The 22,098-nt window shown below is 48.0% G+C and overlaps 1 pseudogene and 2 gene segments (V, D, J or C); all 3 read right to left on the bottom strand.

The window, feature by feature from the left end:
- Window positions 1-1,407: 1,407 nt before the first annotated feature.
- Window positions 1,408-2,027, bottom strand: LOC131478058 (immunoglobulin heavy variable 3-66-like). The segment is given in 2 exon segments: window positions 1,408-1,796; window positions 1,898-2,027. Coding segments are annotated over 2 exon segments (435 nt in total).
- Window positions 2,028-7,678: 5,651 nt separating this feature from the next.
- LOC101530364 (immunoglobulin heavy variable 3-30-3-like) lies at window positions 7,679-8,335 on the bottom strand. The segment is given in 2 exon segments: window positions 7,679-8,076; window positions 8,178-8,335. Coding segments are annotated over 2 exon segments (444 nt in total).
- A 9,438-nt stretch (window positions 8,336-17,773) lies between these two features.
- Window positions 17,774-18,421, bottom strand: LOC131478057 (immunoglobulin heavy variable 3-23-like; annotated as a pseudogene).
- Window positions 18,422-22,098: the final 3,677 nt, after the last annotated feature.

Genomic DNA, 22,098 nt, shown 5'->3' with positions numbered 1-22,098 from the left:
GGTCTGGATAGTGGGATGGGTTGGATAGAGCTAGACTCCAATGCTCATTGACATGTAGGAGAGCTGAATGGGCTGTTGAACAGACTGGACCCGTCTGCTGCATTACTGGGAAGCACAGGATCCAGGACTGAGAAAGAGCCTGTTGGGGCTTATTCGGGGTCTCTCCGACTAGGCTGAAGTTCCTGTCACTGTATGTGAGGGCCGAGCGTGTGGTGAGCAGGATTGTGGTGGGTTGTAGCATCCACGAGTTTATGTAAGAGATGGGTCTGGAGACAGAACTAACCTAGCAATTGCAACTACCAGTGTACACGTAGGTTGATGTGGGTGACAGGATGTACTGGCAAGCACACGCAAGAGTCAGGTCTGGGTCCACTTCAGACAAGCTCTCCTTGGAGATTGCCCCAACTGAGCCACTGGACTCAGAATTTCAACCATGGGGAGAATTGCAGGATCTGTGTTCTGACCATGGAGTGCACGTGTCAGAACAGGGCCTGCTCAGTGGCTTAGATGGAGCAGTGAACAGCATACCCACTTATACGTGGAGGATATGGCAGTCCATTGGAGTTTGCCGCCAAGGACACTTGGTACCATAACAGAGGACTAAGGACAGGACAAATTGGTCCACTGTCTCAGCCAGGCTATGACAGCAAATTTCTGGGCAAATGGGGGCTCTAAGGTGAAGTATATCAGCCGATGGGCCATGGAAGGATTTCCTCATGTTTGGATTGGTGAGATCGACAGGATTTCAGAACTGTCAAAACTATGTAAGCAGAACCCTCGGAACGTGCTCTCTCCTGGGGACCCTGGCATGACATCGGGTGGCTGTTTGCCATTCCTGGTCCTGAGGCAGTTGGGAGGCTGGGTTCATCTTCTTCCCTCATTACCTCCTGTTCCCCAGATGTAAGAAGAAAAAGAGAATTTGGAAACAATGGTCTTGCCACTATCCCTTATTCCTCACTCCTTCTCACGCCAATAAATTATGTAAACAACATCAAAACAAAATTTTAAAAAATGAAAGTGGAAATAAGCCTCATGCACAGGGATTTCTGTGATGGGGACAACACCATTGATCCAGAACTGTAACTTAGGAAACGTGAGTGGGGGAACCGAACCCCTGACAGGAACCAGCCCTTAACCTTGCTCTGCTCCTGCCGAAGGTGAATGTGGGCGCTCATTCTCTAGGCCCAGTCACTGGTGATCAGTCTGCATTCCAACTGTAACCACAGCTGCATCCAGTGTCATTCCCATATCAATGCTTTCTTATTATGTCACAACTCTATAGCTCAGGAATTATGGGAGAGGGTGAAAGCATAAATTTAGAAATGTTCCTCACCTACTGTTGTGGGAGAGGAAAGCCAAATTCCCTAAGCAGGAACCAGGCCCGCACCTGCACAAGAGGCTGTCAGCTCAGCCAGCACTGCGCCCCCTGTTGGAACCGCGCGCCCCTGCAGGCAGGTTTGTGTCTGGCTCACACTGAGGTCTCTGCACTGTGTCTCTGGCACAGTAATAGATGGCTGTGTCCTGGGCTGTCAGAGCGGTCATTTGCAGGGACACCGTGCTGGTAGCGCTGCTGCTGGAGATGGTGAATCGGCCCTTCACGGAGGACGCGTAGTATGTGCTACCACTACCATATATTGCTGCGATCCACTCGAGCCCTTTGCTGGGAGCCTGGCAGACTCAGACAAAGTAGCTGCTACTGATGGTGAATCCAGAGGCTTTGCAGGTGAGTGTCAGTGTCGCCCCAGGCTGGACCAAGCCTTCACCGGACTCCTCCAGCTGCTCCTGACACTGGACACCTGCAAACACAAACGTCCTGATGAAAACTCTCACTCACACCCACTGACCCCTCACCCTTATCCTTTCCCATACTCAACACCCCTTGTCCTCTATCAGTTACCTTGGAGCACAGCGACCAGGAGAAGCCATCTCAGAGCAGTCTCCATGGTGAGTGTGTGTGTGGAATGCGATCCCTGAGTGTGACAGCTGGGAGTCCCTGGCCTGGGGCTCCTGTGTCAGAGCTGCTGGTGAGGCTGTTCTGGTTTTCTTGAGCTGAGGGAGGGCCCTGTGTGTAAGATCTGCTCCTATATAAAAGGCCATGGTATCTGAAGCATAATAGATCAGAGCCCTGACCTGGTGTGGGTGTCCTGCAGTTGTGAAGAATTGAGTGGATAGTTTAGAAATCTGATTCCTTGCAGTATGAATTACATATCAAACATTCAGAGTAATTACCTCTTTCTTTTTACAATGTGAGTATGTAAGACACACAAGGTTAACATATTCAAATCATTCGCTTAAATCAGTTTTTGCTCTTTCCAGTTAGTTTGAATACATTGTAATAGAGAAGATGGATGATGTGCACAGAAAGGGAGACCTTGACCGGGAGGTCACAGGTGGGGATTTATGATACCCCAAATGCCTGGATCAGCTTTGACCTGGGGAGAGACAACGTGGAGGTCTGGAACGGCATGTGTGTCCCGTAGGTGGTACAGGCTCATGTGCTGAGACCATCACCCACTACTGTCCATGACGCACAAAGAGACACAAGTGTGGGTCACAGTGTGAGTGTGCAGAGGGTTCACTGCCTGACACTGGGACTAGGACCACATGGAGCTCCACTGTGGCTCCGGATGCAGAAGTGAAAGGGAGCTGTGGGCACAGAGCCTGCAGAGGGTGACTGTGATTATCACAGGGAAGAGGACAGGGGTCACACTGTGTCACATTGTCCAGCTGTGCAGGGAGGAGGTGGACTTGGACACTTCAGCTTTACCAGGTCAGACTCTGCTCTACACTGTGTCTGGTTCTGATCTGAATCCCACCTGCCTCAACCAGAGAGTCCCACTCAGGGCTCTGCCTGACCACAACAGTAAGAGACTCCCAGGTGCCTGATATCCCTCAAGAGTCTGACCCTACTGACCCACTCAGGATCATTCCCTGGAAATGACACATTAGTTCATCTGAAATATGTTCCTGTAATATCAAAGTGTGTTGCACAGTGAACTCAGTGTTGGGATCAGCATCATCGATGAAAATTGCAACTTGGGAGACTGTTACAGCTGGGGAAATGGCAAACCATGACAGGAAGCAGGCCCTAGCTTCCCCTTGCGTCTGCGCAAGAGTCTGTGTTCCCTCTCAACTAAGCTGAGAACTGTCTCTTTAGTATATTACTTCATTTCTTTTGTTCCTAAGAATATCTGGGTTTTAAAATTTTTTTATTATATAAATTTTATTTTTGACACTTTTTCACATTTCATTATGGTGTGAAGGGTCAAGGGTAGACGACAGTGGGTGAGATCGTTATTTTGAGATTCTCTTTTTTCCTTCCTGTATCTAGTGGGAGAGGAGAGATAAGGGGAGAAACCACACTCAGCCTCCCAAGCATGCCAGGTTTCCCGATGTGGACATGCTCTGACGGTCCTGCTCAAGTCCTTTTCATAGCTCAACAGTTTTGTATTGGTGTTGATCTTGCCACTCCAATAACTATGCAATCTCTCCAGACGCCAATGGCTGACATAGTCCACCTTAGAGTCTCTGTTTGCCCAGGTATTCACTGCCAACTCTTGGCTGTGGTGGTTGATCGATCTGTTCTGTCTTCTGTCCTCTGTTTCGATACCAGGTGTCCTCTGCAGGCTCCAATGTACTGCCAAACCCTCCATGTGCATCTGGATATGCTGTCCACTACTCCATTTAAGACACTGAGGGGCCCGGCGGCGTGGCCTAGCGGCTAAAGTCCTCGCCTTGAAAGCCCCGGGATCCCATATGGGTGCCAGTTCTAATCCCAGCAGCTCCACTTCCCACCCAGCTCCCTGCTTGTGACCTGGGAAAGCAGGAGAGGACGGCCCAAAGCTTTGGGACGCTGCACCCACGTGGGAGACTCAGAAGAGGTTCCTGGTCCCGGCATCGGATTGGCGTGTACCGGCCCGTTGCGGCTCACTTGGGGAGTGAAACATCGGATGGAAGATCTTCCTCTCTGTCTCTCCTCCTCTCTGTATATCCGGCTTTCCAATAATAATAAAATCTTTAAAAAAAAAAAAAGACACTGAGGAGGCCCGGCTCTGACACATGCATTCTACGGTCAGACCGTGCAACCTGCAATTCCCTCCATGATTACAGTTTTGAGTCCAGCAGTTCAGTTGGTGGGATTCCGAAAGAAATTTTATCTGAGGTGATCCCAGACCTGATTTTTTTTGAAGATTTATTTATTTTTATTGGAAAGGCAGATATACAGAGAGGAGAAGCAGAGAGGATGATTCACTCCCCAAGTGGCCACAATGGAGCTGAGCCAATCCTAAACAAGAAGCCCAGAGCTTCCTCTATTTTACCCACGTGGGTGCAGGGTCCCAAGGCTTTGGGCTGTCCTTGACTGCTTTCCTAGGCCACAAGCAGGGAGCTGAATGGGAAGCGGTACTCCAGGATTAGAACTGGTACCCATTTGGGATCCCGGCGCTTTCAAGGCGAGGACTTTAGCCAATAGGCTATCATGCTGGGACCCTCAGACCTGATTGCTGTGTCTGCATGCCAATATGGAGTCTGTCACAGTCTGTCACCCAAATTGGTCTGTGTGCACACTGTTAGTTGCAATTACTGGGTCAGTTGTCTCCAGCCCTATCTTCTACGAAAACTAATGGGTGTTTCAGTCCAGCCGGATCCTGCCCACCACACACTCAGCCCCCACATAAACCAATGAGAGTTGTAGCCTAGTCGGAGTGATTTACAATAACCTCTACCAGGATCGCCTCTTGCCCTGGTTCCTACACTTGCCAGTATGTATAGCAGACTGGTCCTGTCTGTCCCACATTCCATTCAGTTCTCATATGTACCAATGGGCTTTGAAGCCTATTTCAACCCATCCAACCCCACTATCCAGCCCACAAATGTGCTGGCGGGTGCAACTCTCTATCTAGCCATGCCTGCACCATTGCTGGTTCTCATTCTCTCCAGTTAGAGTGGCTACCCAAGAGGGACGTGCCCACTGTTTCCATAATAGGCTCACTCCCACTCCAGGATCTTGCATTGGTTAGGTGGAACTGCAGTTTAGCTCAACAGAGTTTCCCCCCTGTGCCAGCATCTGCCAGCTGATCCTGTGGCAAAGCCCAACCAACCCTCACCCCCTCTGGCTTATGCATGTACCAGTAGGTACAGTCTGCTCAACCTGGCTTGTCCTCAATCCAGCTTACATGCAGGCCAACAGGTGTTGTAGCCCTGCCCGGCCTGATCTGCCCCTGATCCCAGCTCTCATGCTCACCAGTGGGAATAGTGGCCCAGCAGGGACTCTCCCTGCAGCCACCCTACTGGGTTCGCCCACTCTCCCCCAGGTCTCATGAGTGCTGGTTGGGTGTTGTGGCCCAGTCTGGTATGTATGGGCCCTCTCACCTTGACATTTCCCAGTGGGTGCTGTAGCCTGGCCCATCCTGGCACACCTCCAGTTCCAGCTCATGCTGGTACAGACTAGAGCCTAGACAGCCCAGCCAGCCCCCAGTCCCAACCCTAGTGTGAACTGACTGGTATTATGGCTTGACCTGGCATGACCCACACTCCATTCTGGCTCTTAAATTTGCCAGCAGGTTATATGAACTGGTCCATTCAAGCTTGCCCCAGACCTGAGACAAAGATAAGCCCATGGACACCATAACTTGGCCTGGTCTGGGTTGCTCTCTTTCTTGGTTTTTGCACTCACCTTCAGGGATTGTATCTTAACAGGTGGATTGCCACGCGCCTCCATCAAAAACTCTCCCAACACCGGATCCTGGGCACACCAGTGGGTGCATGGGCAAGCCCTACCTAGTCCATCTCCTGTCCTAGCTGGAATAGTGGCCTTTCCTGACCGGCTTTCACTCATTCTGGTTCTTATTGTTGGGTGCAATAGCCCAGCCTAGCCTGGTCAATACCTAGACACAGCTAACACATGCCTCAGCAGGGACAGAGACCTAGCCCAACCCATCCCACATTGATCCTTTTTCTCAGGAGCTCCAATGGGTGCTGGAGTCTAGCTCAGTCTTGCATGTCACAGATCCAGTCCACACCTGTGCCGATGGAGACTATTCATATCCAGGTGAGATTTCATCCCTACTCTGGTCCCCACACTCACCAGTGGGGACCCACAACCCAGCCAGGGTATCCCCTTAGCTCTCCAACCAGGCCTGATCCCAGCCACAGATCTCGCGCATGCCAGTGGTTGCTCTGACCAGCTACCATAGCCCCTCCCCTGTCTTGGTCTTTGCCTTCAGATGCTGCAGCCTGGCCTGGCCCAGCTGGCACCCAGTCCCAACTCTTGCTGGTGAGTGCTTCAAACTGACCCTGCTGTCAACTCTCATACCTGACTCATGCAAAACAGTAAGTGTGGCAGCCAAGTCTGGCATAACCTGCACTCCATCCTGTTTTCTGCACTTGCCAGTGGGGGTGTGGTTTCTTTGCCCCGGCCTTATCTGCCCCCTTCCAAAACCAACTCACATACTTGCTGATGGGTGGAGCTACCCTGCCCAGCCTACCCAACACCCAGGCCTGGACCACATGCTCATCAGCAGGAGCTTTGACCCACTAAATGAGTTTCCCATGTTCCCCCGTTTGGGCCACTCCCAGACACAGACATCACACATGCTAATGGGTGCTTGGCCCTTACCCAACTTGGCCTGCCCCATCTGTCCCAGCCTTTATGTGAGCTGGTGCAGCCCACCCCACACCCTGAATTTGGGTGCTCATGCGGGTGTTGCAGCCTGGACCTGCCCCGCTTGTTCCCAGCCCCCATACTGGTGAGCATTGGTGTGTTCCATGGTCACACCTAGCTCAGCCCATCACCATCCCAACTCTCAAGGTAACCAGTGGGACTTGTAGTTATATAGGGTTGGTTCCCACATATCCCCCACAGAATCCACTCCTGAACCTGGTTCTCTTGTGTGCTGGTTGGTGTCATGGCCCAGTCTAATTAGACCCATGCCCTGAACTGACTCACTGTCAGTTACTAGGAACTAGCCCTGCCAGACATAGCTTGCATGTGTGCTGGGATGTGGTTGTCAGCCATGTTCCATGCTGACAATCCCAGCTCAGGTCTCCCATATAGGCTGGGGCATCATTCTGACCCACAGAGCTCTTCAGGTCTCTCTCCTCTGAAGCACCAGATCTGCCTTCTCTCTTACCTGCAAGTACAGTGGTCCTGTTGTTGGGTGTTCCTCAGGATTCATTCCTTGCCTACAAGTACTGTGTACTTATCCACAGATGTCCCTAGGCAGTGATTCCATACCCCCAAGACTCCAGAGCTTGCCACTGGGTTGCCAGCAGGCAGAGCCCAGCACCAGTTGGTACTCTGACTGCTCACAAGCCCGGGACACTCTCCCTGCCCAGCAGCAGTGAATGAGGAGCTAAGATTCCCAGCATGAAGCCTGGGCTGGCACAGGTATGTCCATCCACAGCCACGTCATTGAGGGACCAGACACCCATGCTGTGTTGTTGCTGAGACTTACCTAGCCTCTGCCCTATCACTTCATTTCTGACTATGGATAAGCCTGAATCAAAAACTTATTGTGGTTACACTCCTCTTACTATACCAAAGCTGTATGTATAAGTCAATGTCTGTGGAGTAGAAAAATAAAGTATAACTATAGAATAGTTCCCTGGAGATTGTTGTGGGAGAGAAAACCCCAATTCCCAAAACAGGAACCAAGCCTGCACCTGCACATGGGTCTACTCAGCTCAGACAGCACTGCGCCCCCTGGTGGGGCAGCGCGCCCCTGCAGGCAGGTTTGTGTCTGGGCTCACACTGAGATCCCTGCACTGTGTCTCTGGCACAGTAATAGATGGCCGTGTCCTGGGCTGTCAGAGCGGTCATTTGCAGGGACACCGTGCTGGTAGCGCTGCTGCTGGAGATGGTGAATCGGCCCTTCACGGAGGACGCATAGTATGTGCTACTACCATCATAACTAATGAATGCAAGTCACTCAAGCCCTTTGCTGGGAGCCTGGCGGATCCAGTACATGCTGTAGCTACTGATGGTGAATCCAGAGGCTTTGCAGGTGAGTGTCAGTGTTGCCTCAGGCTGGACCAAACCTCCACCGGACTCCTCCAGCTGCTCCTGACACTGGACACCTGCAAACACAAACGTCCTGATGAAAACTCTCACTCACACCCACTGACCCCTCACCCTCATCCTCTCCCATACTCAACACCTCTTGTTCTCCATCAGTTACCTTGGAGCACAGTGACCAGGAGAAGCCATCTCAGAGCAGTCTCCATGGTGAGTGTCTGTGTGGAGTGCGATCGCTGAGTGGGACAGCTGGGAGTCCCTGGCCTGGGGCTCCTGTGCCAGAGCTGCTGGTGAGACTGGTTTTCTTGAGCCGAGTAAGGGCCCTATTTGCATGTCCTGCTCTTATATAGCAAGCCTTGGTGTTGGACGCTTTAGAGAAATCAGAGTACAGAGCAGCTGTGCAAGGGCTTGGAATGTGGTGACTGTGATGTAGAGTCAGAATTTCTGATTTGTTGTTTATGGATCTCAAACCAATTGCTTGAGGGTCTTGTATTTTAGTGTGAGTGTAGATATATTACATGGTGTTATAAATGACTCCTCGTTTGGATTGATGCTCTTGACACTCAGATCCAGCTGCATGTGCTCCTTTCCTCCCTCCTCAACAGCTGCTGAGCGTGAGTCTGCATTGGGGTCATGCGCTGTTTCGGAGGACATCATGTCCAAAGTTACCTGCTGTTCCATGATCAATTCACAGAATGATATTCACCAAGTTCAGATCTGCAGTGAACTTGGTGTTTGGTATGGGTCATTGCATGCAGTACCATTTGAGCTTGGAATACTGTTCAGTTTTGAGAAGAAAGATGTTCTGTCACTTGGGAAACTTATTTGATCCTGGAGTACATGATGATCAGTGATGTACTCCAAGTCATAAACATGCATGTTGCTTTGTAGCTTTTCTGGAATCCATTGTCTTGAACTCACAGAGGCAGATGCAATGGTGATAAGCAGAGACACGTCTGGAGAACGGCAGAGGCCACACTGGTGCAAGGACAGGGAGTGTTGCTTGACCAGAGACACAATCAAGAGTAAATGTCCAGGAGGATAACAGTAGAGAATGTGTTGTATCCTCAAGATGGAAATTAAATTACATTCTTTGAGCTTGTGTGATGGTTCAACCAGCTGATCCTCCACCACTTCATCACTGGCATCCCACTGGGTGCTTGTTTGTGTTCCAGATGCTTCACTTCGCAGCCAGCTCCCTACTTATGTCCTGTGAAAATAGTAATGGATGGCTGAAGTCCTTGGGATTCTGTATGCATGTAGGAGACCTGGAAGAAGATCCCTTCTCCTGGCTACAGATTGGCTCAGCTCTGCCTCTTGCATCTGATTCAGGAGTAAACCAGTGGATTCAGGATCTTCTCTGTATCCCTCCTGCTCTCTGCAAATCTACCTTTCCAATAAAATGTTCAATTAAATTCTTGATTCTGGGGTTTGATGTTGTGGCCTAGTGGCTAAAGTCTTCACCTTGCATGTGCCAGGATCCCATATGGGTGCCAGGTCATGTCCCAGCTATTCCACTTTCCATTGAGCTTCCTGCCTGTGGTCAGCAAAAGCAGTAGAGGATGGCCCAAACCCTTGGGACCCTGTGCCCATGTGGGAGATCCAGGGAAGTCTTCTGGCTCCTGCTTTTGGATTGGCACAACTCCAGCCATTGTGACTGTTTGGGGAGTGATTCTTCAGGCGGAAGACCTTCCTCTCTGTCTCTCCTCCTATCTGTATATCTGCCTTTCCAATAAAAATAAATTTAATAAACTTCTTGATTCCAATGACATGTGTTCATGTGGCTACAGTGCTGTTAAACACAGAACATTCTATGCCCAGTGTACAATGCTGAGTCATTCATGTAGAGAAACTGTGTCATCTGTGTGTGTAGGTTCAGCATCATGACATCCTGGGAGCACATCATCCTGTAAAGGGGGGACAGCTCATCAGCAACTGATGTGGGTTCTGTCCTGTTATCAACTAAGTGTCATTTGTTTTACAAACCCAACATGAGTTCTACCTGCATGAGGAACTGCCTGTGACTGTCAATGTCTGATGAAGCATGTGTATGTCACTCCCTACTTGTGTACATGTTGCTAGTCCTCCCATAGCAATGCAGAGCACTATACCACATGGAGGATATGTTGTTGATCTTGGTTGTGTCAATTACTTTACTGTAAGCAAATGAAGGTATTGTACTGCCCAGGCGAGCAGAAACATTTCTTATTTGTCAGCATTACTTCAGGAAAAACTTGGAGAGATAAACATTCCTTCAACTTAGTAGGAGTTTTGATGACAAATACTGTACAACCCAATGAGAAAATACTCATCTGTGGGAGCTGTGTTCATGTCTGGTGCCCTCCATCCTTCACAGCCGGTCCTCCTACAACATCTTGGTCTGTATATCTGCACACACAATGATGATGAAACAGCTATGGTTTGGTTCTGTCCTGAGTGTGTCCCTCAAGGGATGAATAGGAGGTGTGAGCTCCAGGGTGAACATGTGAGAAGCAGGGGCAGCTCTGGGAGTTGTTCTTACAGGGAAGCTCTTACATCACTGAGGGAGGCTGCCCTCAGAGGAGATTGACGTAGATCTCATGGATTCTGTGATTCTGCCTCAATCAGGATGTTATCTGGTCCACCCTGGATCTAGCTCTGTTCTGGATGTGGGATGTTATCTCTCCCATACGTGTTCCCAGGATCATGTTGCCTTCAGCCCTGGAGCCTCGCCCAGAGACAAACTAACATTCCTGCCTGACCAAGACTTTCATCCACCTCCACCAAGGTGTGCTCAAGTGATCTCCACCCTTCATAAAACATGCTTTGGGGTATTGAACTCTACAGCCAACACATGGACTGGACAGTAGCTGAACCCCACACACAGTCAGTCCATGGATTCTTAAGTGAAACGCAAGATACAAAAGTCTCATCCTCAGGCCAGAGTTACTCAAAGAAGTTTCCACAGGAACTGACTTCCTGCAGTTCCTAAAGGAATCATTCACAACAGAAGAATTGCATTTATCATGAAATAGTTTGCAAAGCACAGGTGATTTCTTTAGGAATTACATTCACCTCTAAATGGAAGAAATCTGAGAGATAAAGCAGTGACTAATCTTCCTGTGATTCATGTAAATGTGCTTTTTTTTTACTTATTTTAAACATTTTACTTCTTTTTATTATTATCATTTTATGATATAATTCCATAGGCCCTGGGATTTTCCTTATGCCCTCCCCAATTCCCTCCAGCTTCACTGAGTTCCCCTATATCATTACTATTGTATAGTTCTTCATACACAGTTATATGTCCATCACTGCGGGAATGGACAATGGCAGAGTCCAGCATCCTATTGTTAAGATACAGTAAGCAGTTTCATTGGGTGTCCATCTTGAGTCTGGAAGTAGAAATGCATACTGCACTGTATCCTAACATCTGGATATGATAATCTCCATTACACACTTACCATACATCCCCTTAAATGAAAAGCCACAATACAAAATCAACAACAGGAAGAAAAGTAGAAATTTGCAACTACATGACGTTAAATAACATGCTGCTAGATATGATAGTCTCCATCACACAGTTACTATACATCTCCTAAAATGAAAAGCTACCAAAAAAATCAATAACAGGATGAAAAAAAAAACAAATTAACAACACCATAAAGTTAAAGAGCATGCTTCTGAAGGACTAATGTATCAGAGAAGAAAAGAAAACCAAGAACCTTCTTGAACAAAATGATACTACTGTATGATCTATGAGTCAGTGAAGAATTTAATGAGGAAGCTTTGGAAAAAAAGAGAAGCTAAAAAAAATTAAAAATCATGAAATATATTTTCCACTGATGTTTGTTGATGAAACGTGTCTCCTGGAGGCAATAAATACATGGATTTTGTTTTTCAATCCAGTCTACTAATCCATGTTGTTTGGCTGATGAGTTTAAGCCATTTACATCCAGGGTTACTATAAATAGGTGGTAATTTGGTCCTGCATTTTAGCAATGGATTGTTCATTGATTTAGTTGTCTGTTGTTGTTCTATTGCGATGTTCTTTGTATTTGCCTGTGGGTTTTGTGGGTGCTACTCATTCTCTCTGTCAAAAGAACATCTTTAAGCATTATTTGTAGGGCAGGTTTGGAAGAGGCATATACTTTCAACTTTCTTTACTGTGGAAGAATTTTTTTTTTTTTTTCAAAGACAAAGGAAAGTTTTGCTGAGTATGCTATCCTGAACCTACAGTTTTTATTTTTAGAATCTGGAATATGTCACTCCATTTTCTTCTGGCCTAAATGTTCCTGTGAAAGGTCTCCTGTGAGTGTAATTGGTATTCCTTTATATGTGAATTGATTTTTTTCACGCGCATATTTAAGAATCTTTTTCTTACGTTCAATTAAAGAGAGCTTGATTATCATGTGTCATGGTGAAGGTCTCTTTTGATCAAGCCTGTTGGGAGTTCTGTGCCCTCCTGGGTGTCTCTAAATTGGGGAACTTCTCCCTCATTATTTCATCATTACATTTGTAAATCCAGCTTCTGTTTCTGCACCTTCTGGGACTCCCGTAACTCTTATATTTGGCCTCTTAATAGTGTCTTTTAATTCTTGCATACTTTTTTGGGCCTGATCCAGCTCTGCTTCCAGCTTTTTGTTTGCTTCTCCCTGGTGACAGGAAATATCTTCCGATTCTGAGAGGCTTTCTTCTGCCTCCTTCATTCTATTTTGGAGACTCTCCACTGTACTTGTAATTTGCTCCACTGTATTCTTCATTTCTGATATATCAGCTTTCTTTTGATTCATTGCCTGTGTGACATATTCCTTGAATTCCTCGAATGCCTGCTTTATGTGCTTCTGTTTGTTGCTAATAAGAAGTTCTATAGGAAGTGTTTTGAATTTTGAATCCCCTGTTTTCTTAATGTCTGCCTCAGTTAACTCTAAGGTTGGCAAAGGGTTTTGTTCCTTTGCAGGAGAGTCTTCTGTAATACTCATTGTGCCTCTGTCTCTTGTGCCTTTTGCTCTTGTTCATCGTAGTTCAGGTTATCAGATTCTTCTCCTTGGGGCAGGTTTCTGTGCTCTGTCACCCAAGGGTGCACAGTTCAATTTTACTAATTGCAGTTGGTACATGGCTCTTTGTTTGCAGTCCCTTGTGCTACTCCCTCCAGAGAGTTCCAGGTCTGGGTTCTTATGTTACACATCCACCATGGTCTGTGTAGCCCAGCTCCTGGCTCACCACTCTCCACCTCCTGTGATACTGTGCTGAGGCTGCACTGCTGTCTGTACAACCTTTCTCCCACTTCCGGTTGGAGCAGGTCCTAGGATTAGGGAGACACCGGGTGTCCTATATAATTACGTTGTTGTTGGTGCTGATCTTGCCAGAACCTGTTGGCCATTAGGTCTGAGGGCCTCACAGACCTATTTTGGTGCATACGATGCCATAATTGGTATCATCTTCCTGTGGGACCAGTGCAATGCAATGAGCTCAGTGAGTTGTCCCCGAGTTCAGTGCATGTGCATCTCACTGTTGTCCCGCAGTCTTAAGGTTTTTCCACGTTGTATAAACTGGCACCTGATGTGCCACTAATACAGTGTTTGATCTGCTCACCATCAGGTCTGAGGGCCACCCAGACCTCTCTTGGGTAGAACCTGTAGGATGTCACATTGTTGCAGTTTGCTGAGCCAGAAATGAGTTCACTCCCAGCTCAGTGCATGCACAGTACTGTACATTTTTGCCTCTTTAAACAAAATGGCCCCGATAAAGCTCTAGAGGGCAGACTGGTTTGTGAAACAGTGTGAAAACCCTGTCCTCACACTGCTCATCTGGGATCTGCTGCAATTCAGTCTGCTTCTGGCTAAATCAAACAGACCAGAAGCAGGGGAAGTCTTTCGCCTGGGTTCTCCTTCTGAACGCCCAGTGAAAGTCCCTTCCCATGTGGTTGCTGGTGGAGTTCTGGCTGCTGGTGTGATTCGGGTCACCACTTGCTGATTACTTTTGGGATACTAGTCACTGCAGTGCCACATCGTTGTGTCTGCTGCTTTCCAGTGGCTGTCAGTCTCCAGGTACCCCTGTGTTGTTTCCTATTTCCTGGAATGTGCCATTTCTGTCTGCTTCACACTGGCTAATATTTCTCCATTTGTTTAAATGTGTCCTTACCCTATTCCACCATCTTGATTCATTCTTGTGTAAATGTTATCGTGACACCATCAGAAGCTGAGGAGCATCAGGGAGCAATGGTCTCTGGGGTTGGCTCTTTCCTGAGCAGTGAATCTGCTCAAGGTTGGGTCATGATGTAGAAGGCACAAGGACACAGCTCCCAGTGTTGGATTCTGGCCTAGAGTGCACAGACACTGATCTGTTCTACTTGCTGTTTCCTCTGATGCCACAGCAGGTGGAGGTGATTATAACAGCCTGGAGTAGAAACAGATCAGCTGTGAGTGCACATCCAGTAATCAATAAACAATCATGTTAGTGCACTACTCATTCATGTGGTCTGAAATTTCCACATGACTGTGGGCAGTGAGGGTGGAAGGAATGTGCCAGGAACTAGTGAAGGAGGAGTTTCCTTGAGGCTCTCATGGAGGGAGTCTGTAGGACATAGCCTACATCACAGATTTCCTGAGAGCTGTGACCAAACACATGAATCCAAAATTCTATTTTCAGTGAGAAAGGGGAAATAGGGAAAGCTGGTGGCAGGTCTACAGTAGAAAATTAATATGGATGACAAAAATATTTACAGAGATACTGGGCTGCCACCTAAGGAACACACAATTTTACAGGAGGAGAAAAGACGAATTGCTACAGCCCATGATCAAGAGATATAAGATTCAGGTTAGGCTGCCTCAGTGTTCTCCGATGAAAACCAAAACTGTCCCAATGATAGAGCCCACTGTGGGCGCTGCCCCAAGTTTGATGAGAAAAGACTGCCTATGGCCTCTGCTCATGCTGAGCCTGATGTCTCATTCATGAATCCAAAATGCATGATGTGACATTCTACTTGTGCTGTCAACATTATAGCAAGATGTCAAGTCTGAAGATGAAAGCACAAAAATCGCTACATTCCACACAGACATTTATGTGGAGTAATCCCACCAGCTTTGAGGGAACCTGGGCTTAACCTCCCTGCACCTACTCAGAGGTCAGAGTGTTAACTGTCCTGCGCCCCCTGGTGGAGCCGCGCCCCTGCAGGCAGGTTTGTGTCTGGCTCACACTGAGGTCCCTGCACTGTGTCTCTGGCACAGTAATAGATGGCTGTGTCCTGGGCTGTCAGAGCGGTCATTTGCAGGGACACCGTGCTGGTAGCGCTGCTGCTGGAGATGGTGAATCGGCCCTTCACGGAGTCCGCGTAGTATGCATAACCACTACCAATCCTTGCACTCCACTTGAGGCATTTCCATGGAGCCTGGCGGACCCAGTTCATGTCATAGCTACTGATGGTGAATCCAGAGGCTTTGCAGGTGAGTGTCCGTGTCGCCCCAACCTGGACCAAACCTCCACTGGACTCCACCAGTTGCTTCTGACACTGGACACTTGCAAACACAAACGTCCTGGCTGGAAACTCTCACTCACACCCACTGACCCCTCACCCACATCCTCTCCCATACTCAACACCCCTTGTTCTCCATCAGTTACCTTGGAGCACAGCGACCAGGAGAAGCCATCTTATCAGGGTCTTCCGTCCCGCAGAAGAAATCACCCGATACTCCAGGCTCTATATCAAGAGGCGCTTTATTCTTCCAACCAGTTCGTTTCCCAGCCGGTCGACTCAACTTCTACTACCTTCCATTTTTCTTCCGTTTCTCTCTGCTTCATTTCCCAGTCTCCTCGTCGCCCCTAGTCTTCTTCTGTCCGTCTGTCTGTCCGTCCCAGTCGTACCCTGTCTTCCGTCTCAGTCTGTCCGTCCGTCTCCGTCTATGTCTTCTTCTTCCTGTCCTGTCCCCTTTCTTCCTGGAACCCCTCTAAATACAATCCTAGTCCAATCAGCTTAAAGATCACTGATGCACTCAGCAGGCAGGCCAATCATAGCTTTGATCACGTGTAGCACACGCGCCAAGCCTGCAGCTATGGGCCAATCAGAAGGCACTTCCTGAAACCTGTGTACCGACAAGCTCCGAGAGGAGGAGAGGTCTCAGCGCCATAATAGGGAACACGTGCAGCGCTCCTGACACACTCTAAGAGCAGTCTCCATGGTGAGTGTCTGTGTGGAGTGTGATCCCTGAGTGGGACAGCTGGGAGTCCCTGGCCTGGGGCTCCCGTGTCAGAGCTGCTGGTGAGGCTGGTTTTCATGAGCCGAGGGAGGACTTTATTTGCATGTCCTACTTGTATATAATAAGTTTTGCTGTTGGAGTGTTCACAGCAGTGAGTACGCCCAGCAGATGTAGATGTTCTGTGACTGTGAGTTATGATGCAAATTTAGAAAATCTGATTTCTTACATTATAAGCCTCGCATTTAATACTATGGACAGTTTTCTCGCTTCATTTTAATATAGGTGTACATCTGAAATCCAGTGTTACTGTTCCATATTCTTTGCTCTTTACATCACCATTCATTAGCATGCTTTTACAAGAGACTGTAGGATGGGGAAAGCATGAGGCAAACAGAGAGCAAGAGACAGACACAAAGAGAGCCTGGGGAACCTTCTGTACCTTTAAGTGAAACCAAATGTCTGGATCCGCTGGGACTTGGTCGACTACACCTGGGGTCCTGGGATTCATCTGCATTCACCATGTTGTTGGAACAGACTCATGCACTTGTACGATACGCTACTATTTCCCAGTATGCATTATCGGAGGAGAGTTGGGGTATGTCATTGTCTTGGCTCAACGTGCTAATCCTCCACCTTCAAGTGCTTGCATTCTGCCTGAGCACTGTTTCGTGATTGGCTGCTCCCTTTCTGATCCAGCTTCCTGTTGATGCCTTGGTCCTCAATCCCTGGTCCTCAGCACTGGATCCAGCTGCTCCCCATCACAGCTCAGCACAGAGGACTAAGGACAGGACAAATTGGTCCACTGTCTCAGCCAGGCTATGACAGCAAATTTCTGGGCAAATGGGGGCTCTAAGGTGAAGTATATCAGCCGATGGGCCATGGAAGGATTTCCTCATGCTTGGATTGGTGAGATCGACAGGATTTCAGAACTGTCAAAACTACGTAAGCAGAACCCTCGGAACGTGCTCTCTCCTGGGGACCCTGGCATGACATCGGGTGGCTGTTTGCCATTCCTGGTCCTGAGGCAGTTGGGAGGCTGGGCTCATCTTCTTCCCTCATTACCTCCTGTTCCCCAGATGTAAGAAGAAAAAGAGAATTTGGAAACAATGGTCTTGCCACTATCCCTTATTCCTCACTCCTTCTCACGCCAATAAATTATGTAAACAACATCAAAACAAAATTTTAAAAAATGAAAGTGGAAATAAGCCTCATGCACAGGGATTTCTGTGATGGGGACAACACCATTGATCCAGAATTGTAACTTAGGAAACGTGAGTGGGGGAACCGAACCCCTGACAGGAACCAGCCCTTAACCTTGCTCTGCTCCTGCCGAAGGTGAATGTGGGCGCTCATTCTCTAGGCCCAGTCACTGGTGATCAGTCTGCATTCCAACTGTAACCACAGCTGCATCCAGTGTCATTCCCATATCAATGCTTTCTTATTATGTCACAACTCTATAGCTCAGGAATTATGGGAGAGGGCAAAAGCATAAATTTAGAAATGTTCCCCACCTACTGTTGTGGGAGAGGAAAGCCAAATTCCCTAAGCAGGAACCAGGCCCGCACCTGCACAAGAGGCTGTCAGCTCAGCCAGCACTGCGCCCCCTGTTGGAACCGCGCGCCCCTGCAGGCAGGTTTGTGTCTGGCTCACACTGAGGTCTCTGCACTGTGTCTCTGGCACAGTAATAGATGGCTGTGTCCTGGGCTGTCAGAGCGGTCATTTGCAGGGACACCGTGCTGGTAGCGCTGCTGCTGGAGATGGTGAATCGGCCCTTCACGAAGTCCGCGTAGTATGTGCTACCACCAATATTAATTTGTGTGATCCACTTGAGCCCCTTTCCTGGAACCTGTGTACCCAGCTCATCCAGTAGCTACTGAAGGTGAATCCAGAGGCTTTGCAGGTGAGTGTCAGTGTCGCCCCAGGCTGGACCAAGCCTCCACTGGACTCCTCCAGCTGCTCCTGACACTGGACACCTGCAAACACAAACGTCCTGATGAAAACTCTCACTCACACCCACTGACCTCTCACCCTCATCCTCTCCCATACTCAACACCCCTTGTCCTCTATCAGTTACCTTGGAGCACAGTGACCAGGAGAAGCCATCTCAGAGCAGTCTCCATGGTGAGTGTCTGTGTGGAGTGCGATCCCTGAGTGTGACAGCTGGGAGTCCCTGGCCTGGGGCTCCTGTGCCAGAGCTGCTGGTGAGACTGGTTTCCATGAGCCGAGTGAGGGCCCTATTTGCATTCTTGCTCCTATGTAAGTGTCCATGCAGTGTAAGCGTCCGACTTGGCAGTGCCCTAAGCATATATGATTGTTCTAGGATGCATATCAGCATAGGTATTCTTTGGAAATTTTTATGTGTTGTTTGATTTAGTATACATAGGAATTATCATCACCCCTTTTAAAAAGTTTTTTTTTTTGCGATTAAAAGAAACTGACAGATTTGTGTAATTCAAAACTGTAGTATTATCCAAAGCTTTTAATAGCTCCCTCTAAGCATGCCACACATCGAGGACCCTGGGGTCGTGTCAGGTGGGTGTCCTCCCTCAGAGGGTACACAGGTGTTTGGGAGGCTGGGTGTGGCTTATGAGCCTGTCCCCTACTTACCCCCGATACAGGAACGAAAAAAAACACAAGTGGAAATGGTGATCTCACCCACCTTTCTGTAGCCCTCTACCTTCCTTCTCACCCTAATCAGCTAACATCAAAAATATTTGTAATTAATTTATAAAAGAAGGTGAGAGAGAAGGAACAGAAAAAAAATATTTAGTAGCAAATATCTCTATTTGATATTTGGTAATATTTTAGCTGAATTTTTAAACATTCCCCTGGAAGTTCTAGAGGCAATGAAAAGGGAACCATAAAATGTGAGGGAAAAAAATACCAAAAAAGAAAAAGGAAAGGAAAAAGAAAGAGAAATAGGCCAGATCCAGAAAGTCAAATCTCACTTTCTTTCAGTCTAATGTGGAGAGTGCCGTCGAGGGTGAGTGTGCATAAATGTGTGGGCATGTGCAGCTTGGTGTATCTGTAGGTATAAATATCTGTTTATATGAATCACTCATTGTACATGAGAATACTCTATCTCTCCCTCAAATTATGGTCATTTTCAAGGTTTATAAGAATCGATATCAACAGCTTAACTCAGGAATTTGTAGTATGTGCATGAATGTAGTATGAAGATGATTATGTCTAAATGTTGGATATTCACAGAGTTCAAAAAGGAAACAAAGCAATGTATATATCAATTGACACAGAGGGACACAGAGGGAGAGAGAGAGAAGTGAAGACTTAGTTGGGGATGTCTTCATCCATGAATTGCATCTACAACTACAGAAACAATAACAACAGCAGGTACCACCAGGCTCTCCCTGGTGAGAGTCCCTGTGGAGAGGTGTTTCTCCAGGCTTCAGGTGCTGGGTGCTTAGTCCCCAGTGTGAGTTCAGGAGTTGAGGTGTGACGCCTGTAGGGACACCTGTTGTTAACTCACTGGAACACTTCCCACCGAAGAGTGAGCACATATCCCAAGTCCCCAGGTCCTGCCACGACACCACACTCTGAGTGAAGCTTGGGCTTTGCTCGCCTCCTGTGCAGGCGTCTGGTCTCCCCCACATGTGTTCAGGAGTTGTGATTCCTCCTTCTCCACAGCCTCACCCAGAGACAGCCCAGGGGCTCCCTGATCCTGGACTCTAGCCTGCCATGACCAAGAGCTCAGTAGATCCTTTCCTTCATTTGTTCCTTCGCCGGGTGCTGTATTAGAATCGGTAGCTAACAATGCCAGGAGCAGAGCCCGGAGTCCAAGCTTGCTTCCCACAATTAAGACAGAGTCACAGGTCTGTGCCCTGAATTCGAGAGTCTTCGGACACACAGGGACAAGGTGGGGGCCACAGCCCTGAGGTGTGGATTTGAGCATGATTGGATGTCTTATATGCAGCACCCATGAGGCTGTGGCAGAAGATGGTGCTGTAGAATCGGCTCTCCCTAAGGAGTGTGTGAGAGCAGGTGATCCTCAATTCTCTGGGATTCAACAGCACCAGGCTGAGGCTCAGGCAAGAGAAGCTCCCACAGCTCCACAACATCTGCAGAGAGCAGTTCTGCTATGTGTGGAGGCAGCCTGCAACCCACAGCTGTCCCTGCATGGACCAGACACGGGTGGACTGTGCTGCCTTGGAGCACTAAGACACATAGCAGGTTTGCTGACAGTGACAGCTGAGGCACGAATGGATGTGGGGCAGTGCTGGGGTCCGTGCAGTAGGTGTGGATGACATGAAGGTGTGAAGAGCACAGCTCCCCTGCTTGGCAGGGCCCAGTGGATTTATCTCTGACCACCTTGACGCTGTTTCACCCCCTGTTTGCATGGACACTTAAGCACCCACTAAGAATTCTGTAGTCTATTGAGGTATTGTTTTTCGCCCCTGTGAAATGGCTTTTGCAACCAATGTGAGCTTGAGAGTTAATGTCACTGATAATGTCTTGGTGAGTGGGCCTTTGACAATTTACACACAGGAGCATAATTAAGCCCATGCCATTTCTGGACACCTTATTGTGTGCTAACCATTGCCTCGGAATCTGGCCCAGACACATAGCACACCTTCTGGGAAAGGGCTTAATAAATATCCTAAATATTAAGGCAAGTGATGGGAGTGAGAGCTGAAACTGCTATGGCGATAAATTGTTACTGTGATCTCAAAGGTTAGCCTGTCTTTGCAATTTTTTTTTTTGGAGCATAGAAAATGTAAGTGTTTTAGCTGCCTTTATAATTTTTAGCTAGAGGAATTAAGGATGCTTTTATTAAGGAAATATGCTTTTAATTATTATTTTATTGTTTATGGGGTTGTAGAGCCTATAGTTATAGAGGGATTTAACATTTGAAACTTCTGTTTTGGATTTTATGTTTTTCCCCTTGTAACCTATTTTCCCTTTAAATAATGGGTAAATTGTAGAAATAGAAATGTGGTAGGAATGTGCTACTGATTAGCAGGTGATCGCATGTGCCTTGGCCTTGGAGTCTTGGCTGTCGCTCCATGGCTACTATTGAAGAATGAATAATGGCTTGCTTTGAAGAATATGAATACAGTATTTTGCAGAATTATCTTTAGGGGCACCTGCTTAGCCCTGAAGTACAGACGGAATGACCAAATGTCTGTACATGCCCCCTTAGTCTTGAAGTAAAAATAGAATAATTAGTTGTTTGTGTAGAGGTTTGTGATGTGTCTGAGTAAATAAAACAGACAACTTGTTCTTGAGCTGTAGCAAGAGCGCAAAAAGTGACAGTGTCTGTGTCTTTCTTTATCGCTGACTCCACGCACCCTCCCTGAGCTTCGAACTCAGCTGGAGCTGGACTCCGGCAGGGCAGAAGTCTAACAGAGCTCACAGAGGCAAGAGAGGAAGGGACACAGGAGGAATGCAGGCAGCAAGTGGAATCCCCGGTCCTCATGGAACCAGCTCTGCCCTGGTCTGACCCTAAGTCATGTGCTCAGCACTGCTGTGTATCCTGAGTCCCACAGCTTCTCCTGAGCACTCCCCGACACTCCAGAGCCCTCAGCCCACCCCAAACGTTCACCCTACTTGTTCTGCAGTGTCCTGGGTCCTGTTGACAGCCTCCTGGTATCCTGAAAAGGATGGGTACTCCTGAGGGCCCCTTGTGGTTCTTTGTGAATTCACACATGGATCACTCAGAGAGAACCGCTTTTCCTTCACTTCTGCCACCCTGTTCCCCCAGGAACAGCATCATTTCTTCTGCTCTCACATGGCTCATTTCAGGAGAGATTTCCTCAAAAAGAAATCCTGGTGATTGCCAATGTTCCGAAGAAAGAGTGTCACTGAAACCCCATGTCGCCCTCCAGACCCTGTTTTGATGTGGGGACCCTGTTCCTGTTGAGGCTGGAAGGTGATGAAGAGGCCTAGCAGGTA

Source organism: Ochotona princeps, chromosome 26, assembly GCF_030435755.1.
Source record: "Ochotona princeps isolate mOchPri1 chromosome 26, mOchPri1.hap1, whole genome shotgun sequence".
NCBI classification, from domain to species: domain Eukaryota; kingdom Metazoa; phylum Chordata; class Mammalia; order Lagomorpha; family Ochotonidae; genus Ochotona; species Ochotona princeps.
This window is presented reverse-complemented; position numbering and strand designations above follow the sequence as displayed.